Source organism: Heterodontus francisci, chromosome 7 (assembly GCF_036365525.1).
Source record: "Heterodontus francisci isolate sHetFra1 chromosome 7, sHetFra1.hap1, whole genome shotgun sequence".
Classification (NCBI taxonomy): Eukaryota; Metazoa; Chordata; class Chondrichthyes; order Heterodontiformes; family Heterodontidae; genus Heterodontus; species Heterodontus francisci.
In genome coordinates, this window is record NC_090377.1 from 42,431,216 (window position 1) to 42,454,355 (window position 23,140).

A 23,140-nucleotide genomic window follows, 5' to 3' on the forward strand; every position below is an offset into this window, starting at 1 on the left:
TGGAATTATTCTGAAAGTCTGATCACTAAATAAGCTGTAAACTTATAAAAAGTTTTCGGTATCCAAAATATACCACCTGGCTCAAATTCAGACCCTGACTGAAAAGGTGCAGTATTCAATCTGCAAGATTAGGAAGTAGCCCAGTTTCAAATAAACAATAAAAAAAATCCTTTATTACATCTCTCAGAAATGACATGCACCAAATTAATTAGAAATACATTAACTGTTGGTATGTAGGGAAAAGCAGTAGCCAACTTGTACCACATCAAAAGAACGTTTGCAAAATTCCTTGATTTTCTTCAAATAGTGTGGGATCTTTAAATATCCAGCTGAATGACTGGAACAGGCAGCCAAGACGAAAAGTTAGGGTGCATTTATTTGCAACATAAGTGGGTTGGATCAAATTTCTGACTGGTCCCCTTGGAGGCACAAGACACACCCAGATTGTCTGGAATGTGTAATTTGATCCAGTCTGCTTTAGAGTAATCCAAGGTCTCTGCAACATATAATTTGATTGAGTGTCAGGCAGCTTTGTGAAGATCCAGAGTTCTGCAATTGTATTTGTCTTTCTGGCAAAGACGACGACTTTATACCCGAATTAATGGTTAGTTACTTCTTTGGAGTTTTATGTTTTTGATTCCTTCAGGAAGCAATAAAAATTCATAAATTCAGAATGACGGGACCAAGGGTCAAGACTACAACTTTAGGACAAATGACCTGGTGCAGCCACAGCAGCGAGTGACCCTGTTGGTCCAGGACATTTGGCAAGGCCTTCCATCGCCAGCCGGTGCATCCACACAGGCGAGAAGCCCTTCCTTCTGATGCCCGGCATGCGGGTAGGACTTCAACCAGTTGGACAAACTGCATGAGCCCCAGTGTGTCCACACTGAGAAGCCCTTCTGTTTTCTGGAATGAACTCAGCCAGTTATAGGCCCACAGAGTCAGATGACAGAAAATAGTTTCTTGTAGCCAGTTAAGGCTAGCTTACATTGCCTTTCCCCATTCTTCCTACTTCTCCCCAAAACCTGCAAGTTTCTGACCCCCTCCCCACATCGAGTCCAAGCCTTCTCCTACTCCACTTCCCCCCACCTGAGTTCCATACTCAGAATTTGATGAACTATCACTGTTTACAGCTGCTAAAATAATCATCTGGTATTTTGTACTAATGATTGAGACACACTACACTCTACCTGAAGTACTTGTGATTAGGGAATCATATTGCTATGTGAAAGTATGCATCTAATATCTTCTGGACATTTTTCTGGTTCAACTGCCTCATTGTATTCTGACATGGACCACTTTGGATTGCTGGTGGATAAAATTATTTCACTCTAGATGAGATATGGATTGGAAATCTCCTGTCCATTCAAGGACGATGAACTGACAGGAAAAGTACAAATTATTTTCCTGACCAGAGTTAACAGCTTTAGGATTCAACATAGAAAAGGTTGTTTCGTCAATCAAAACCTCTATACTTAGATTTTATATTGTGAATTGTACAAACCTTCGTTGGCAATGACAAATAGCTTTCTGACAGTATCTTTCAGCAATGTATCCAATACATAAGGGCTATAAATGTTCCAAGGTGCTGATTCCATTTGCTTCTTGCTAATTATTGTGGGACACAGCAGGATACTTACTATTAAGATGCATCAGTGTTATAGTCATAGGCCAAGGTGGGGAGGGGTGGGTAATGGGATGCCCCATTTTTTCCACCAGACTTTCCTAGCCAGTAGTATTTTTCTCCTGGCTTGCCAGCAATCTTAGCTGTTGACATTATACTCCCAAATTGATTCGAGAGAGATAAAACCTTCCTGTGAAAATTAATCTTCAAGTATTTGGTTTATTAGGTTCAATTTTAGGAGTTTCCAAGAAGGCATTTATGGTTTTGTTTTTCAAAGCTAAGAAGCCCATCTGATAATTCCAGGTAGTGCCACTAACGCATCATATTGTAGCATCTGGGGAACAATGGAGAACATTTCCAATGTTGCCAGCTCATAAATGTGATAAAAGTATTTAGATTTTAAAATGTTGTCCTGCTTTGTTTTGCGAGTTTCAGAACAGTTTTAATATTTATTGTAAACTGTAAGTTAACTAAATATGTGATTTACTTTGTGATGCAAACTAAGACAGAACAGCACAAAAAACTGAAAGAAAATTTGTAGAATTATGAAATGTCATGCAGAATATGAAAAATAAAAGTGTAATAAACTTGCTGATTTAATCTGAATGAAACTAGCTTTGATTGCTTAACAGAGTTGGATATTGTCCACTCCACTTTTTTAAAATCCCAAAATGACCTTTGATTTTAATCTTTTTTCTTTTGCTTCTCTCAGGAAATTACATGGCTGTTGGTGGGTATGGGTTGTCTATTCATGATGCTTCAGGTTCATGACTGTGTGGGACAGACTTGATGGACAGATGGATCCTTGCCTGAACTGGGAATTAAAATATAGGTTGGCTTTCCCCGGCTAAGGCTGATCCAAAGGAAATAAAACAATTGCAAATATTCTGTCCGCGAGGCGCAACATTATAGAATACTTTTGTTGGTTTGGGTCATGATAGATATAACCTTGTAGGAGAAATATGACAGAGTCTGGAATTAATACTTTTATTTAATCACATGTATGCTGATAAATAAACCAGAGTCTCTATTTGGCACTGAGTGTGTCTTAGCACAGTGCTCACCTGTTCTTCCAATGGAAAAATTGGTGCAGTGCACCTGGAGCAACATACGAGTTTACTTAACTAGTTTCTATGACGATAGGAAGATATTGTTACATTCCCAGATGATACTATCCTATAGGCCGATAATGGACAACAAGCATTAACTTTCAGGAATAACCTGCGTCACTGAACCCACAAGATTATCGAAGGCAAGACTCAAATTTGTATCAACTCGATAGTGAGTGGAATGTCACTTGATCTCTTAAAGAAGGAACTTAAATGGAAGTAACACCAATGAATAGGATGACAATCTGTAATCTAGGGGATGAGCAGCTGTTTTCACATCACCCTAAATCAGGAAAAAAATCTGAAATTGTGGTCTCCCTTTTTAATGGCAACAATAGTTACCTCAGAAATGCCAACTTAAACAGAACTCTGACACATGTATTTCTCTGATGCTGGGACTTATACAGCTCCACTCTTCCCATTTTCTTTTCTCCTTTGCTTTGCAAAGCATTTAGATTTTGTTGGAAAAATAAGCATTTGGCTCAATGTCCATAATTCAGTGTTCTGAAACATTGCTACGCTTTCTTTCAAGGCAACATTTAGCTCCACGGCAGTTTTGAGGATAAATGCACTGTATCAAGAGAGTCTCAGCCTTGATTTTTGGTCTGTGCTCAGTTAGCTGATCTCTGACCGCTCTGTCATTGTGGTCTTTGGAGATACTGTTATGGGCAAGGGGGGAGAAAAATGAACCATGGGGATTTCTAGGGAAGTAGGAGTGATTTTAAATAGCATTCCTGATCTGCACTGATCTTTGTAACCAGGGAGGAGTTATGGCAATTGCCTTCAGTACTCTAGGGCTACGGAAAACAACAAAATTAAGCTCAGCTGTGATACCCTCGATAGTTGAATCGTCTGCTGACACACACCACTGAGACTCACGCATAAAGAATAATCACCTGGGTGTAGTACTGGAAAGCTGCCAGCACCTAAGAGCAGTGAATAAATAGATCACAACAGTCTATAATTAAATTTATTCGATCAGTTTGTTGATGGAATTTGGGAAGCATAATTTTATTTACCACACCATTGCAGCAGACCCTTGCAAAATATAGGCCAATTATCTTAATGTCATTGGTAGGAAACAGAATGAAATCGTGACTAAAAGATGTAATAAAAAAAAGCTAGAAACTGAAAATATTAGCGTACTCAGCAATTGATTCCAAAAAGGAAGGCCATGATTGACCAACCTTATTGAATTCTTTGAAAAACAGAAAGGGTAGATAAGGTTAATGCAGTAGACATAATATATTTGGATTTCCAAAAGCCCTTCGATAAGGCACCACATTGTAGATTCAAGACTAAGGTCAGTATAAGTGGAGTTAGAGGACAAGTATTAGAACAGATAGCAAGCAGTGCACAAAAAAGAAAAAAAAGTGGGAAGAGGTGTTTCACATGGATCGCTGGTGGGACCATTGTAGTTCACGATTTACATATAGATTTGGACTTAGGAATGGGAAGTACAATTTCGAAATTGGGGGATGTACGATAAAATACAGGAAGACATCATTAAACTTGCAGAATGACCATATAATTGGCAAATGAACTTCAAAATAGATAAATATGAGTTAGTATATTTTAGAAGGAAGAATACAAAGGCCACAAAACTCCTTGGAAAATAAATGGGGTAGAGGGACAGAGGGATCTCGGGGAACAGATACACAAATTACTAAAATTAGCGATGAAGGTCAATAAGACTATAAGAAAAGCAAAAAACTGGCATTCATTTCCAGAGCGATGGAACTGAAAAGCAGAGGTTATGTTAACTTGTATAGAAGCTTGGTTAGTCCACACTTGGCAGTACTGTGGACAGTTCTGGTCTCCATATTATAAAGAAAAAGGAGATTGAGGTGCTTGAGAAGCTGCAAAAAATATTTCTTACTCCAATACTCTAATAAAAAAATATTTATTAGAATGATACCAGAATTGAGGTTATACCTGTCAGGAAAGACTGATCAGGGTGGGGCTCTTTTCTCTGGAACATAGGAGCAGGAGTAGGCCATTCAGCCGTTCAAGCCTGCCCTGCCATTCAATATGATTATGGCTGATCTTGCACTTCAATGCCATTTTCCCACACTATCCTCACATCCCCTTATGTCATTTGTATTTAGAAATCTCTGCTTTAAACATACTCAATGACTGAGCTTCGACAGCCCTCTGGAGTAGAGAATTCCAAAGATACACAACCTTTTGGGTAAAGAAATTTCTCCTCATCTCTGCCCTCAGTGGCTTGCCCCTTATTTTGAAATTGTGCCCCCTGGTTCTAGACTCTCCAACCAGGGGAAACATCCTAGCTGCTTCGACCCTGTCTATCCCTTTAAGTATTTTGGAGGTTTCAATGAGATCACCTCTCATTCTTCAAAACTCTAGAGAATACAGGCCCAGTTTCCCCAATCTCTCCTCATAGGACAAAAGAGAAAAAATAAGTCTGAGGGTGACCTGATCGAGGTCTTGATGATCATGAAGGGGTTTGATAGGGTAGACATAGAGATGTTCCAATTGCAGGGGAGACTAGAACTTGAGGCCATAAATATAACAGCCACTGATAAACCTAACTGGGAATTCAGGAGAAACTTATTTACTCAGAGAGTGGTTAACACGCGGAACTTGCGAACACAAATAGTAGCTGAGGTGACTAGCATATAAGCATTTAATGGGAAGACAGATACACACGAGAGAGAAAGGACAGAAGGATATGTTGATGGGGTTAGGAGGAGGAGGATGGGAAGAGGCTTGTTGGAGTATAAACACCGACACAAACCTTTTCGATCAAAGGGCTTGTTTCTGTGCTGTAAATACAATGCAACACTAGGAAATACAGCATATTTTGCCTCCATGTAGAAATTTTGCATTTATTTACATACCAGGTTCTCCTGCACCAAGATCTGTTGATGCTGCTTTCTTTGTCTGTTTCTTTCCTCTTCCTCCATGCCTACTCAAATTCTGACCCTGTGAAATTCAACATATAAACACTGAAGCAAAAAATCTAAATAATTGTTTCAAGAAGAGAAAGTGCTTAGCAAACTCCAACTGTGACTAAAACTAAATGGATAACAACATTTCATAGGATGGTTATACACCAAAGAACCTGGGATAGAGTTTCTGCTAGATTCACCCAAAATCAGCCAAACCAGCACAAAAGCTCAAGAAAAGATCTTTCTTGAAAGGATTGAGGAATTTCAAGCATAAATTACGTTCAGCACAAATTGAGTTTCTGAAACCTTTTGTGGTTTAAAAAAAAGCACACTAGAAGTCAGCCCCACTCACAAAACTGGTCATGTCCCCAGATCGAATTACCATGGCGACTTCCCACTCATTTCGCCTGTTTGCGGGCCTTCAAGCTTAATTTAAAGAGGAAAGGGCACTAATAGGTTCAAAAAAGCTTCTAAAATTTAAAAAAATTACGAAGAAATGGATTATTGTACAGCCATTTTTAGTTATTTAAAATTGGATTACTCACAGGTGGTGTACTAGACACTGATTACATTTTGTTTTGTGATAAACCCATTTTCAGCTGTATTAATAAAATGGCATAAGGTTACCACCCAAATGTGTCAAGAAATATTTTAATATAAAAATTACATCCTAAAACACTGCTTGATTGCACTGGTTCAGGGGAGATTTTACATCAAGCAATATGGAAATGAATTTGAGCAGAAACCTGAGCAAAAACAATCAGTTCAGTAAAGTAGTGAAATTTTAAGCATAGGTTCACCAATTGTGCCCAAAGTCGAAACTCCACTTCCAAATAATTTCAGATATAACTTTTCCCAGAAATCCCAACAACTTATTCTTGGAAAACAATTTGGTTCAGGACATTATTGCTTTGTTGATACTCAAACTGACCTGTTGTGTTGAGACTATATGCGGCCCATGTAGAAGAGGACGGAGTGGAGCGTTGTACTGCAGAGGCTGGCCAAGCAAAGGGTAGCGTCCATCTCCTTTAAAAGAAAATAGTTTTTAAAATACTTCCTCCAGTATATAGTTTAAATTCACAAATCAGTGCTATACTTATTCATATTCAAAGAAAACTCAAGGCATCTATGACAGAATTACAAGTAAAATCAATGAGGCTGAAGCTCTAGTAAGTTATTGGAGGTGCTTCCAAATGTTAACAGCAGCTACTTTTAAAGCAATTAGGTTATCAATCGCTAATAATGAATAAGACCACTGACTGTCTTGAAGTCCCGTCTGCCATGGAAAGAAATAATAGGTGTGAGGAGACAGACTGGGTGAGAGAGAATACAGATCAACCCCTGATGCGAGAGGTTCTTCCTCCCAACATTTTCCTTAATGTCATGGCATGACCAAAGGGGTAGCAAAAATTAATGTATTTCTTCAGATAAAAAAGAAAACTACAACTAGTTGTTCACCAACTAAACCTAGTTGTGCACCAACTAAACCTATGACAAATTTTGGGTAGTTTACATCATACTTCATTGCATCCTGTAGTCCAGGTCACAATGCCATGCTTGACATGTTTAAATGTAAAACAGCAACACAGTTTTAGGACAGTAACATGATTTGGTACTGCAATGATCAGAGTGCAAGTTACGCCCATTTCTCCACCCAGCTCTCAAACAATTGTTGTCATTTTGGGGATGTGCTTACAAATTTAATATTTACATTATCCTTACATTCTACACTTAGTCTTTTGTTTTCTATTGTTACCTATTGCATTAAGTTTGTAAATAAAAAAAAATTAGTATCCCAGCATGAGCCAGGACCTTCAACAGAGGAGCAGGGGGGAATCTTTAAAAAGAGTACAAAAGAAATCACTCAAAATGTTGCAATACATTGTTATGAGCTCCATATGCAAATAGCACATCCAAGTAATGCAGACTTTGCTGGTTTGTGGGACCCCAACAACCTCAAACCAACTTGGAGTACTGTAGTAATTAAGAGTTTGCTACTGGACACGATGACATAATAAAGAAGTAAGATGATGTCAAAAAGACAGATGCATGAGAAGGCAGCAACCGGAGAGGAAGACAAAGACAGACAAAAGTGGGAGGGAGAAGGGGAAAAGAGATTAAAAGAGCAAAACACACAGACCAAAAAAAGAGATAGACATATATTGGAAATACGTTATATATATATATAAAACACACATACAAAAAAAAAGTCCCATGGTGATTTACAGCCAATTAACATTTTTCAGATAAAAGATAGAGAGAAAAAGAAAAATACATAAGGGGGGGGGGGGGGGGGGGGGAGAAGAGAGAGCATGTGAGAGGGAGAGATAGATATTTATCTTCTATCCTTAAGGTTCCTTTCAAAGCTGATGAGACTGCATTTTTCTCAGCTATCCATATGACTCTGTCTTCTCATACTGGGGATCAGCCTTATTGCCTTTCTTTGCACCACCTCTAGGTTTGGATGTTTCTCTGTCTTGTTGACCAGAAGCAGACACAGTACTCAAGATGTGCCCTGATCAGATAGGCAGAGCCTCAGAGATTTGCTGCATGCTCAGAACTGACAGACCATGGGGAAACAGCAAAACAACGGAAGCTTCTCTTGAAGCCCCTAACATTTGAAACCAAGGGTGTTCTTAGATGCCCACAGGTTTTTTATCTGGGGGTGGGGAAGTCAATACTATAAAAGGCTGTGTGTGTGTCCATGCATCACTAGCAGAAAATTTTGAAAATGTTCCTAGATTCCATGGAGTTGTGGCACCAATAAGAAATGTGTGAAGTTAGAAAAAATTAGCCTGCCTCTTGGTGCTGAGGTGAAGCCACTCCATTCATATCCATGGCCACTTCCCTGCTCAAAGGAATCTAGGATGATGCTTGTTGAGGTCCTGGAACTGGGCTGGTGATGGGCAGCATCTGGAAAAGGTACAGAAGATGGGACAATGCTCATTTTTACAGGGTAGTGAGATGGGCTTTATTGGGCAGGCTTTCAATTAAATACGAAGAACTCTTAAAATAGATTTGGGTGAGGTCCCCTCAGTTGATGCATTGTTGTTCAATTGCAAGAATGCTTGGCTGGTGGGTTAATCAGACTTATTCATACAAACTAGGAGCAGGAGTAGGCCACTCAGCCCCTCAAGCCTGCTCTGCCATTCAATAATATTATGGCTGATCTGATTGTAACCTCAACTCGACGTTCCCGCCTACCCCCAATAACCTTTCACCCCCTTGCTTAACAAGAATCCTGAAGTCGGCTAATCTTATAGTGCTACTGATTTCTCTTTGCCTGTTAAGCAGGAAAGTTTAAGTCAATTTAAAGGACTACTCTGCTATTGAGCCAGTGCTGACCTTAAAAAAAACAATGGTCAGTTTAGAAACCTCAGTAAACCTAATTAAAGACATGCCAGTGCATACTGGTTCACATATTTCAGAGAACTTCAATCAGTTGATAACAAGTACAGGAAAAACAATTAATTCTGCAAATGAAAAATCATCCTTTTTAATTGGAATTCATGTAGAAACAGGAGATTGACTGGCACTGATGACAATTAAAATGTTCACTTGGTGGAATAGCAAGATGCACTGCAGCAACTTGCCAACTCTCCTTTGACAGCACAATCCAAAACTGCAGCCTCTACCACCCAGAAGGACATGGGTAGAAGATGCATGGGAACACCACCTGTAGCAAGTTTCCCTTCAAGTCACCCATAATCCTGACTTGGAACGACATTGTCGTTCCTTCACTGTCGCTGAGTCAAAAACCTGGAACTCCCTTCCTAATAGCACTGTGGGTGTACATACACCATATGGACTGCAGCGGTTCAAGAAAGCGACTCACCACCACCTTTTCAAAGGCAATTAGGGATGGGCAATTAATGCTGGTCTTGCTAGCGATACTCACATCCCATGAAAGAATTCAGAAAACTAACAAGAATGAAACTATGGATAAGATAAGGAGAAAGTTGTACTGATCTACAAAAACAAAGCTTGCTGAGTAAAGACATTAAAGTTATGATAAGCGATACGTCAGTTAGATTTTCCTTTTTAAGAGTCATATTTTAACTTATGCTAAGCAGAATTTTGTGGATTGTGACATGCAAGTAGTAAGAGAAATGTATAAAATTGGGTGCTTGTAATGACTTTTTGGATTTGTATGGCTTAAGATACTGAGATCAGAACTGCAAGATGTCTGAATCCACAACCAACCATCATTCGGTCTGGTTCCAAGAATTACTTTTTAAATGTATGTTTAAGTACGATTACATGTGTTGTATACTTAAAAGAAAATTGGTTGTACCAGATATTCAATGTACAGTGCCTTATTGATTTGAGCTGTAAATTATAAATAAGAATTCCTCTTCTAATGGCTGGTTCAGTGGTTGTGTTACATTCTTTTGTGGGTTGGTTTTGAAGAGCATCTAGATCAACAGCAGCACATCTGAGGTGACCATTTATGAATGTTGCAGGAGGCTAAACAGATAGGGGTGACCAAATTGCCAGAGTTCCAGCAACCAAATTAGCTCTTTGATTCAACAAAGATTGAACGATAGGAATGAGAGGCTGAATCAGTAAATTGTGCCCAATGCATGACCTATATGAAGGCTTGCAGACTGTCTGTAGCTTTCTTCCCGTCATATATCCATATCTATCAAGTGTCCCAGCCAACATATCTTGTCAGAAATTGTTACATTGAATCTACAGCACAGAAACAGGTCATTCGGATCAACTGGCTTATGCCAGTATTTATGCTCCATGCTCTCAGCATACCCTTCTATTCCTTCTTCCCCTCATGTGATAATCTAGCTTCCCCTTAATTGCATCTATGTTATTTGCTTCAACTATTAATTTGGAAAGCAAGTTCAACATTCTTACCACACCTTAGATAAATAAGTTTCTCCTGAATTCCCTACTGGATTTATTAATGACGATGTTATTTATATTTATGGCCACTAGCTTTGGTTTCGCTCAAGTGGAAACATTTTCTCTACAACTAACCTATCAACTCTTTCATAATCTTCAAGGCCTCTATTAGGTCACCTCTTAGCTCTCTTTTCCAGGCAGAAAAGCCCCACCCTGTTCAGTCTTTCAAATGGCGCTGCGCATGTGCGAGATGTGCACTGCTGAGCCGAGATATTTAGTGCAGCAGCTTATTTATATGGAGGGGGGCAGAACCCCTGGCCCCGAGAACATAACAGGCAGGGCGCTCCGTCCCCAGCAACGGCGTCCGATGTCATCACGTAGGCGCGGAGCCATTTTTAAAGAGCTTCAGGCCCTTCCGAGGCATTTAATTTTTTTTTAAAAAGGGACAGATAATAAAAAATTTAAATTTTATTCAAAGTTCCAATCCCCTCTCCCACCCCACCAATGACTAATCACTTTATTAATTGCCCTTTCCCCCCCAAAAAAAACTTATTCCAATCCTTAACTGTCCCTCCCCCCCAAACTTTAGTAACTTTGACCTTCAGCCCCCTCCCACCAACCAATAGCAAGAGTTTTCTCCACTTCCCCTCCTCCCACCCTGAAAACTTCACTCCTCCCCCTCCCCGCACATGTGCTACCTTGGATCTCCAAACAGAGATCCAAAGGCGCGGGATTTCTGGCAACCGGCTGGAATAACCATGTGAGATGGCCGTCGTGACGAGGTCAGTAATTATGCATTCATTAAAATTTATTTAAATTAAGTTGCCGGCACCGAGTGGCAGGGCCGCCACGAGGCCTCACCACTGCCAGTAATATGGGGCAGGGCCTTCCCAGCATCGAGGCCCATGGCGGACCTCTCCCGGAGGGTTTCTCCGGCCCCCCTCCCGTCTCGACCCCCGATGTCGATGGGCTGGTAAAATCCTACCCATAATCTCGGAGTTCTGGTATCATCCTTGTGAATCTTTTTTGCACCTTCTCCAATGCCTCGATGTCCTTTTTATAAAATGGGGACCAATACTGTGAACAGTACTCCAAATGTGGTCTAACCAAGCTACTATACAATTTTTTACATGGCTTCCCTACTTTTCAATCCCATCCTTCTCGAAATGAATCCTAGTGCTTGGTTTGCTTTTTAATGGCCTTATTAACCTGTGTCACTACTTTTGGTGATTTCTGTATCTGTACCTCTAGATACATTTTCTCCTCTAACCCATTTGGACTTTTATTATCCAAGCAGTATGCGGCTTCCTCATTCTTCCTATCAAAATGCATCACTTCACTTATACCTCATTTATCTATATTGAAATTAATTTGCTGACTAAACACCATTGGCAAGTTTATTAATAGCTTCTTGTATTTTGTTGCATTGTTCCTTTGTATTAACTCCACTACTCAATTTGGTGGTGAATGCAAATTTAGAAACTGATGAATTGAATTTATTGTTAATGTAAATTGTGAACAGGGTCCCAGCACCCCTCCCTGTGGAGTTAATGAGTAGTTACCCATTATGCCTACTCTGTTCTGTAGCCAGCTTGCTATCTATTTTGCTGTTGTCCTAACTCCACATGCTCTGACCTTAGTCATGAGTCTACTATGCGGTACCTTATCAAAGGTCATTTGAAAATCCAAATGTATCATTTCTACTACATTACCCTTGTCTATTATTTGTTACTTCTTCAGAGAATTCAAAAAGATTGGTCAAACATGATCTTCCCTTTTGAAATTTGCATTGACTACACTTTACTACATTTTCAGTTCCTTGATGTTCTATTATATCTGAATAAAGATTCCATTATCATTTCTACCACTGATGTTAAACTAACTGGTTTCTACTTCTATGAACTTGTTCTATCTCCCTTTTTAAATATAGAAACAACCATTTTCTGTATGCCAATCTTCTATTTACTATCTATATTAATGACTTAGAGGAAGGGACAGTGTGTAATATATCCAAATTTGCTGACAATGCAAAAATAGGCAGGAGGGCATGTTGTGATGAGGACACAAAGAATCTGCAAAGGGATATAGATAGGTTAAGTGAGTGGGCAAAAACTTGGCAAATGGTGTTCAATGTGGGAAAGTGCGAGGTAATCCTCTTTGGTAGGAAAAATAAAAAGGCACATTATTATTTAGATGGAGAAAGACTACAAAATACTGTAGTACAGAGGGATCTGGGTGTTCTTGTGCATGAAACACAAAAGGTTAGCATGCAGGTGCAGCAAGTAATTAGGAAGGCAAATGGAATTTTGGCCTTTATTGCTAGGGGGTTAGAGTTTAAAAATAGGGAAGTCCTGTTACAACTGTACAGGGTGTTGGGGAGGCCACACCTGGAGTAGTGTGTACAGTTTTGGTCCCCGTATTTAAAGAAGGATATACTAGCATTGGAGGCAGTTCACAAAAAGGTTCACTAGGCTGATTCCTGGGATGAAGCGGCTGTCTCATCAAGAACGGCTAAACAGGTTAGGCCTTTATTCATTGGAGTTTAGAAGAATGAGAGGCGATCTTATAGAAACATAAGATTTTAAGGGGACTCGACAGGGTAGATGTTGAGAAGATGTTTCCATTAGTGGGGGAATCTCGAACTAGGGGACATAATTACAGAATAAGGGGGTACACATTTAAAACTGAGATGCGAAGGAATTTCTTCTCTTAGAGGGTGCTGAATCTCTGGAATTCTCTGCCTCAGACAGATGTGGAGGCTAGGTCACTAAACGTATCTAAGGAGAAGGTAGATAGATTTTTGAAATCTCGGGGAGTCGAGGGTTAGGCAGAGCAGGCCCGAAAGAGGAGTTGAGGCCTGGGACAGATCAGCCATGATCTTACTGAATGGCGGGGCAGGCTTGAGGGGCTGAATGGCCTTCTCCTGCTCCTATTTCTTATGTTCTGGCATTATTCCCATTTATAATGGATTGTTTTATATGTAATAGTGCCTCAGCTATCCATCCGGACCAGGGATTTTATCTTTCAGTTTGATTAGTTTAAGAAGCTTGCAAGATATTGCTATTTAGTCTGGGCCTGTCAGCTCTCTTTCGTACAGCAATCTCAACGTTAAACTGACAGAAATTGTTTTGGTACCTATGTTTATGCAAAACACTAAAATAAAAGCAAAATACTGCGGATGCTGGAAATCTGAAATAAAAACAAGAAATGCTGGAACCACTCAGCAGGTCCGGCAGCATCTGTGAAAAGAGAAGCAGAGTTAACGTTTCGGGTCAGTGACCCTTCCGAAACTTTAACTCTGCTTCTCTTTTCACAGATGCTGCCAGACCTACTCAGTGGTTCCAGCATTTCTTGTTTTTATTTATGCAAAACACTTTTGGCTTAAAGAAGTATTAATCTTACTTTGCCATTTCTCAGATGGGTTGGTCTTTACAGATAATGAAATTGTTTACTTTCCTGTCTGCAACCTTGCATGCATTAATATTTCAAAGAAATAATGGCAGCCATTAAATACAATATGACCCAATCAGTTTCTGAACAGACTGCATCATTGTTGACTCCCACTGGAACTATGACCGAATGAAGATGTTTTATGTTTTGGCCCTCCTAACTCCTCTCAGCCACAGAAAGGTAAGTATTTTTCCACCCTTTGCCTTTGCTCCATGACCTTCTGGTCAGTTATTCTCTGTGACCCCCTGTCCTATCAACACCTTCCCTTTTGTTATCCTTTGCCTCACCCCCACTTTATTTGCTTAAAATCTATTACATTTCTAACCTTTGCCAGCTCTGATTAAGGGTCACTGACTTGAAACCTTAAACTGCTTCTCTCTCCACAGATGCTGCCAGAGCTGAGTATTTCCAGCATTTTTTGTTTTTATTTCAGATTTCCAGCATCTGCAGTATTTTGCTTTTATTTAAGTATTTTTCCAACTCTGGATATCTGAAGCTAATTTGAAACTCACATTTACTCTGTCTAACTGAAGCCATAAAAAATATGATACAATACGAACATAGGAACAGGAGTATACTATTCAGCCCCTTGAGCCTCTTCTACCTTTCTGTTAGATCATGCTGAACTATACCTCAACTCCACTTACCCACCTTTGATCCTTACCTAATATACCAAAAAAATCTGTTGATCTCAAGTCTTTAAAATTTCAATTGATCTAGCTTCCACAGCCATTTGGGGAAGAGTGTTGAAGATTTCCACTACCCTTAATGGGAAAAAGTATTTCCTGATTTCACTTGATTATTCAGGCTCCAATTTTAAGACTGTGCTCCATTGTTGTGGATTCCCTACCAGTGGAAAGTTTCTCTCTATGTAACTAATCAAATCCCCAAAGCATTTTAAACACCTTAAATAGATTACCCCTCAACATTCTTAACTCAAAAAATTACAAACCAACTTTATTCAACCTATCCTCATAATTCAAACATTTAAACAACTCACCAAGACTCCTTCGACAGCATCTTCCAAACCTGCAATCTCTACCACCTAGAAGGACAAGGGCAGCAGGTGCATGGAAACACCACCACCTGCAAGCTCCCCTCCAAGCCACACACCATCCTGACGAAGAACTATATCGCCGTTCCTTCACTGTCGCTGGGTCAAAATCCTGGAACTCCCTTCCTAACAGCACTGTGGGTGTACCTACCCCACATGGACTGCAGAGGTTCAAGAAGGCAGTTCACCACCACCTTCTCAAGGGAAATTAGGGTTGGGCAATAAATGCTGGCTTAGCCAGTGACGCCCACACCCCATGAACGAATAAAAAAAAAGCTCCTCCATTGCCAATTTATCTTTCCTGAGGTTTGGTATACAAAGCTCCATCCAAGGCCCTGTACAACTGAAGCATAACTTTCCTTTGCATTCTAGCCCTTTTGAAATAAAGGTCAATATTTCATTAAGCGTTCTGATTACTTTTTTCAACTGTGCACTAACTTTTAGTGATTTGTTTACCTGGTTACACAACTCCCTTTAGTCCTGGACAGTTCCTCATTTCTTGCCATTCAAAAGGGATTGGATTTATCTTTCTTGGATCCAAAGTGGATGACCTCACACTTCAAAACTGAAGTCCATCAGTTTTGCCCACTCAGTCTGTCTATGCCCTTTTGTAACCACCTGCTCCCATCTACACAACTTACTATACCTCTTAACTTCGTGTCATCTGCAAACTCAAATTTTCCTGGTTGGCACAGGAAAAAGACTACATTTTTGTCATAACAGCAAAGGAATATCATGCATCTTAATTAAAACTAAAGATGTTCAACTAAATAGTGCTCTATATCTGAAACAAGTACCTTGTCCAGGGACCATAGGTCGAGGAAACTGTGCCATTATTGGAAGGGGTCCTAATCCAGTGCGGACATTTTTTATAGTCGTCACTGGTGGCGGTGCCGGAGATTGGGCTGGAGATACAGCAGGACTACCTAGCTGTGGACTGCTCTGTTTAAAACAAAAAGTCAATATCAATTTCAATCAAACAAACTCCAAAGCAATTTTAGCTCTCTTACTTCATGAGCTTGGAAATCTTAATTTCAAAAAATTAAGTGGTTTAATGTCCCATACGCTGAAGAAACACTGAATCTTGGCTGAATTAATTGGCACAAATTGGAAATCAAACTCAGTTAATTACTGGGGCAAGCCTCCACAGTATATTAAATGGTAATGTGCTGTCTTATTTGAATAAACTGTTACATAGTTTACACCATTTGACCTACCAATTCACATTTAAATAAGTTACCTAATTAAAAACTACAGCACTGCTTTTTCATGGTTCCATTCTGACTAGTCACTTTGTAGTTATTATATCAGCGCCAACAGCTCGTCTACAGTGTCCACACAATCACCTCCGGTATAACTCAAGGCTACATTCTTGCTTTATTTCTATTTCATTTCTTACCCAGTTTTGACACCATCTGATGTTACAGGGTCAGCGTCCATTGGTTTCAAAGATATGAAGCTCCATATCTCCACTGATCCCAAGGCTGCTGTGACATTCTAAAACTACCTGTCTGACAACAGTGGCTGGGTGTGCAAGAATTTCCACAAAATCAAAGTCACTCTCCCTGGCTCACATCAAGACTGCTCATCTAAGCCTCAACTTAAAACCTCTCCCGGTTGTAACTTCATAAGCAGGCCATGAGTTGTAGAACCACTGCTGCTCAGACTCAAATTCAGCCTCTTTTCCCACACTGAGCCATTACAAATACCACTGTTTTATTTGAATGATGTGCCATGGCATCATACCGTTGCAGTTAACTCTCCTCACTAATGCCAGAATATTGCCCATGTCTGAAACTTAACTGACTCTTTTCACTTTAAGGCTTGATTTTTCCAAAGCTCTCCTGACATGCCAGCACGCTTTCTTCTGCATTAACTAGATCTTGTGAATACCATGGCCCAGGCCCACAGTTTCAAAACAGGTTTGCCAGCCTGACGCTCAAACGTCACCACACTGCGCGAGCTTCCCATGCTCTAGTGAGTTAAGATCCTTGCCCTGACCCTGGTGGCGACTGGGTACTTCAATGTGGGGTCAGGAGGAGCAGGTGTGCTCCTCCTGGCTCCACATTCAAGTAGGTTACTTAACTTCTTCGTTGGCTGGCGTTTCGTAGGGCTGGTCTACCAGAGTGCAGCTCAGGAGAGCGTAGGCCTTTCTTTGGCAAATCAATGTTGGAGCAGGGACCTCCAGCAGACATTGAACCCCTTATTTGCATATGCAAAGGGATTAATACCTACTTCAAGCTTGAGTAAAGGACGCTTCATTTTCCTTGCCCAATATGGCGTGTGGTGCATTTTGTGTCCATTTCGGGGCCTTCAGCAGCCCAGTTTGTAGGCCGCAATCTCCAATTTGTTGGAATTTTATTTATAGGGATCCCCAATATCTCAGGATAATTTATACAATGTCAGTTATAAAGATCAGGAAGTATCAGATTCAATCCTTACTGCGCCCTGAGTTACTTAATCACAGCTGGGGCAGCAACAACACAATTATCCCTGAAAGATGAGGCTATCAAGTGATTCTAAAGGGAGTACTGCACTACGGATGCCAAGTAAACACGGGAACAGGATCAAGTTGGTTGAAAAGTTCATCAATAACATAGAAACATAGAAAATAGGAGGAGTAGACCATTTGGCCCTTCGAACCTGCTCCGCCATTCATTATGATCATGGCTGATCAGCCAACTCAGTAGCCTGTTCCCGCTTTCGCCCCATACCCTTTGATCCCTTTAGACCCAGGAGCTATATCTAACTCCTTCTTGAAAACATACAATGTTTTGGCCTCAACTGCTTTCTGTGGTAGCAAATTCCACAGGCTCACCACTCTCTGGGTGAAGAAATTTCTCCTCATCTCAGTCCTGAAAAGTTTACCCCGTATCCTTAGACTATAACCCCTGGTTCTGGACTCCCTCACCATCGGGAACATCCTTCCTGCATCTACCCTGTCAAGTCCTGTTGGAATTCTATAGGTTTCTATGAGATCCCCCCTCTCTCTTCTGAACTCCAGCGAATATAATCCTAACTGACTCAATCTCTCCTCATATGTCAGTCCTGCCATCCCAGGAATCAGTCTGGTAAACCTTCGCTGCACTCCCTCTATAGCAAGAGCATGCTTCCTCAGATAAGGAGACCAAAACTGCACACAATACTTGCTGTCAAAGCTACAAGAAGACACGTCAGTAGGTTGGGTCACATCATTACCAGATATTAACATGACTAATATGCCACTATCAGTTGATCCCAGACCAAAATTCCAGTATCTTGTCTACCATTGAAGCACGTAGTGCATTTTAAGAGAAACTTATGGGGTAATTTTCACCTTCACCATTTGGGCGATACCTGGAGGAGCGGATCATGCCCAACTTATTTACATTTCCAACGACTTCAATGGACATGAATATCAGATGCGTTCTATAAATGGTTGGCAATCATTCCTCCAGTATACTATTCAAACAGTGAGAATGAATATTATTCCATTATTTAAAAAAAAATCACATACCTTTGCTTAAATGACTTGAACTTTGCAAAAGCAGTTTGACAGTGAGATGAACTAGTTAAAAGTGTCAAGATTAGAGCTGAGAACAAAGGTTTGAGACTACAGATTTAGATAAAGATTGGCATTTGATTGAGATAAAAGATTTAGTTTGTCATAAAATGAGTGACAAATGGAATTTTTAGCAGGTGATTTAATTGCTTTCTGTTCCTTCAAAGGCAATCACCTGTTTATTTGATGCAATATAATCAAGAGACCAAAACCTGTCCAAGAAGACATCTACAAAATTTCTCACTTCTATTGTACATAACATAAATAAATGTACAAACGTTACAGGATATCACAAAAAGTTATTTACCCTTTTAACTGAAATTCAGTTGCATACCTGTGTGGTAATCTCCGGGTTGTTAAATTCTGCAGATTTGTGTCCTCTCTGGTCCATGGTGAAGTATTTATTTTGCTTCCACTGAGGTGGAGAATGAGCCCGCGGATGAGGGTTGTTGGGTATGCTAAGCTGCATCATAAGCATTCCACTACCATGTGGTGACACAACAGCTAAGAGAAAAAAAATAGACAGAATATACATCAATGTTTACTTGAATGCATTCAGGGTCAAAATAAAAGCAAAAAAAGGTACTGTTAATTAATTATTGCCCATGATTACCTTTTCCCTGTTGCTACACATCACAGACAATAATTACGCACATATAATTTCAAAGATTACAGATCAGTACAACAATTAAAAATAATTTAGTATCAAACTCAAATAAAAACAAAAAGCTGGAAACACTCAGAAAAGAGCTTGTGGCAATTGAAGGAAATTGCAGTTCATTCAGGACTGTATGTTGGACAAGCGTCTGACAATATGAGGACTCAAGAGAGGTGGTGGTGAGGTAGAACTGGTGTCATCAGTGTACATATGGAACCAGACATTATGTCTTTGGGTGTTGCAGCCAAAGAATAGCATATAGGTGAAAAATAGGAGTCGACAAGGATAGATATTTAAGGGTCTCCAGAAATAATGGGAAGGGGACAGGAAGAAAAACCACTGCAGGAGTCAAAAGGATCAACATGTAAAATAAAATCACTGTTTTGGCTTTTGCTAGAAAGCCACATTCACGTTAAGTACCTGAAGGTTTATTCCACTTTCTTTTGTTTCTCATATTCTGCATGATGACACATTTCATAAGCTATATTCGAACAAATATTTCTTAATCTATCAATTATGTTAATTTATTACAGCTTGTATGAAAGTAAATTCTATTTTTGTAAATCTACTGTTTATAAGAAACATCAATCCAGTTCTTAAAACTGCAAAACAAAGCAGGCATAATATTTAAATCATCTAAATACTTATTTCACTCCTATGTGAGCTGGCAACATTAGAACTATTTTCTCTTGTTTGCCAGCTCCAGCAATGCGATGCCTTAGTGGTAGCACCTGGAAGTTTCAGGTGGGCATCTCAACTTTGAAAAGCAGAACCACAAATAGCTTTTATGAAACCCCAAAAAATTTAATCTCATAAACCAAGCACTTAAAGATTAATTTCCATGGGAAAGTTTAATCCCACTCAAATCAATTTCGGGGCGTAAAGTCAACAACTAGGATTGCTGGCAAGTAAAGTCAGGTGAAAAAGGTAAATTCACAATATTGCTTGTACTGCACAAAATACTGTATTGATTGTCAGAAAATAATGCAATTGAATATTGCAGGGAACTTGTATCAAACATAAAACTGATCCAGCACAGATTAAGAGGGGTAGTCAGGCAGAATGAATAGTGGAAAAGTGGTTGAAATCTGGGTAGCTCAGTTGGCTCGATGGATAGCATGTGGTTCAGAACAACATCAACAGTGGAGGTTCAATTCCCGTTCCAGTCTGAGGAAGGCAATGGGAAACCACCTCATATGCCCTTTTCTTAGTCACGCTCATCTCTCCTGCGTGGTGAAATAAGCAGAGGACCTGCCCTTGGGCAATTCACCGCAACACTAGATGATGATTTCTGGTGCTGGCTGCCATAATTAAAAAAAAAAAATCTTGTAATGTTCGCACTATTTTTCTTTGGGTAGCTTTTAAGAATAGTTTTTTTTTATATAGCCTGGACTTGGCTGTAATAATAACAGTGAGACTATCAGCGCTCTGACAGTAACTTCTTGTATCTGCACATGTGCAGTTAAAAGGAAATCCAGAAGTTGCTGTCAGATATCCTACTCCTTCACAGGGGTGCGTTGTTGCAGTCCTCACTGGTAGACTCAGCACTGAAATCATTATAATGGCATAAAATTGGGATAACAACTCACTAGTTCCGCACTAAAATCAGCTGAAAACGTTAGGGCTCATGCATTCAGGAATAAGTGAACTTTTAAACCGTGTAGTAAGCGATAAATTACTGAACAATCTTTCTGGTCCGGATAAATTAATTTTACAACTGCTGAGTCTCATTTCCCTCAGAAGAAAATTAATGCTGGCGATTTAAAAATAAAAATTATTTTTTAAAAGTTTTTTTTCTGTGTCTCTTATCTCTCGCCTTGAATCCCATCTGTATTTCCTAATCTTTATTTTTCTTCCTTGTACATGATTTAAATGTAATTTATATTTCCTGTTTCTTACTTCCTGGTTTAGACACTGCATGGCTCAATGAGGATTCTTCAATCTGATTGGTTGAAGAGCCTTGTTGTTGCTTGCTCTGTTCTCAGACGTCACAGATCCACTGTAGAGGGCACTGCACTGAAACAAGACACCGGATGACTGGAAGTCTCCTCTGACAAGCCTGTCGAGTCTGTAGGCAATTGTGCGCGAGGTGAACAGCAAAAGCCATTCCTTTGCTGCTGAGAGGAAAACCCAGGCCATAATTGGTTTAAACTGTGTGCTGACAAATCCAATCTTTTGACCATATTGATACTGATTATCCTGGAGAAGGATGAACAGCAGAACTTCAGGGCTGAAAATGCACTAAATAAGGATAGGCACATATAGAATATAAATAGATTAAGCTAATTGGCATTATAGGTTAAAAGACATTAAAGACAGACACAGAGCTGAAAGAGACATGTTCTTAGCACGGTGGGGGGGGGGGGGGGGGGGGGGGCAGTGAGCAGGGGTTGTGTGTGAAGTAATTTTGATTGCCATTCTATTTAAGAGGGTTGTTTTCTTTGCACTAATGATTGGAATAGATAAGACATGGTACATCTGATCCATATATTTGTCCTATGTATTAAAACATACAACACAATATTCTGATGCTCAGAGTAAAGGGAACTGCTCAATCTACTCTCTGTACAGCAATGACAATATCTCCTGGAATATTTCCTCCAAAGAATAGTGTAGATCTGGCAGACCAGGAGAGCTTGCAGGGGATATCAAGACTGACGCAAAAAGTTTCATTATATTGGAAGAAAATGGATAGTCAAGGGTAGTTAGTGTGTTAATTGTATATCATTTGTGTTTAATTATTTGCAGGTGAAGGGCATTAATTGGGGTTTTACTTGAGCACCTACAAAGAGACACTGAAAATGGGTGCGTGGTTGATTTAGGATGTATATGCTTGTAATGATTTACCCTGTAAAAAAATGTAAGACTGAGTAATGATTGGCTTCAATATCATCCTTTATCAACTAACTTTCTGGAATACAACAATGTGAGCCCTTTAAAAAGATGTGGGTAATATTGCAAACAGAAAGAGAATAATATACTTTAAATCCCAGGGGAACTAATAATGAATCAAAGATTGGAACTCATTAAAGTTAACATAAGAAAATATTAGAAAAAAAATACAGGTACTAAACACTGACAGATCCATATAAGCTGATGGTTTCCAACCAGGGTTTTAAAGGAAGCAGGTGAGGAAATTACAGACGCTATACCCATAATATTGCAAAGCTTCGTTGATTCAGGAATTGTCCCTTTCGATTGGAAAATTGCGAATGCAACTCCATGATTTAAAAAAGGTGAGAAAGAGAAAACGAAACCAAGAAATTATGGACCTGTTAGTTTTTAAACCTGTTGTGGGGAATTTTTTGGAATCCATAATTAAGAACAAGGTGACTGAGAACAAAGTAATTTCAGTTGAGAGTGTCAATATGGATTTGTAAACAGGTCATAACTGATGAACCGAAATGATTTTTTTTGAAGTAACTAACTATAATAGTAGACAAGGGAATGCCTATGGACGTAGTTTATATGGACTTCAAGAGGACATTCAATAAGGTTCCACATAAGAGAACTGCTTGCTCAAATTAAAACTCACGGAATTGAAGGCAAATTATTGACCTGTTTAGGAGATTGGCAGTAGATGATAGAGAGAAGGGATAATGGGTATGTACTCAAATTGGAAAGAAGTGGCTAATGGTGTCCCATAAGGATTTATGCTGAGGTCTCAACTATTCAATATATTTATTAATGACTCAAATAATGAGAGCCATAAATCCAATTTTCACATGACACAAAGATAAATGGCATAACTAGTAGAGTAGTCAGGAGCACAAAATTAGAAAGACATCAATAAAGTGAGTGGGCAAAAATGTGGCAGATGAATTTGAATGCAGCTAAGCATGAGGTCATCCATTCTGGACCAAAAAGAGATAGATCCGTGTATTTTCTAAATGCTGAAATGCTAGGAACAGAGGAGTTCGAAAGAGATTTAGGGG

At 39.6% G+C, this 23,140-nt stretch overlaps 1 protein-coding gene across 15 annotated transcripts in view; it reads right to left on the reverse strand.

Moving 5' to 3' along the window:
* LOC137371942 (R3H domain-containing protein 1-like) overlaps positions 1-23,140 on the reverse strand; it is a 163,820-nt gene that overhangs the window by 7,213 nt on the left and 133,467 nt on the right. For 10 of the 15 annotated variants that reach the window (XM_068035054.1, XM_068035053.1, XM_068035052.1 and 7 more), the window contains 5 exons: positions 18,882-19,051; positions 15,804-15,948; positions 8,445-8,558; positions 6,577-6,671; positions 5,595-5,679 (listed from right to left, as the gene is read on the reverse strand). In XM_068035054.1, the coding sequence (XP_067891155.1) occupies positions 5,595-5,679; positions 6,577-6,671; positions 8,445-8,558; positions 15,804-15,948; positions 18,882-19,051 (609 nt within the window). Of the gene's footprint in view, positions 1-108; positions 497-5,594; positions 5,680-6,576; positions 6,672-8,444; positions 8,559-15,803; positions 15,949-18,881; positions 19,052-23,140 lie in introns of those variants that run through there. The other 5 variants (XM_068035060.1, XM_068035067.1, XM_068035066.1 and 2 more) reach the window with 3 other exon arrangements.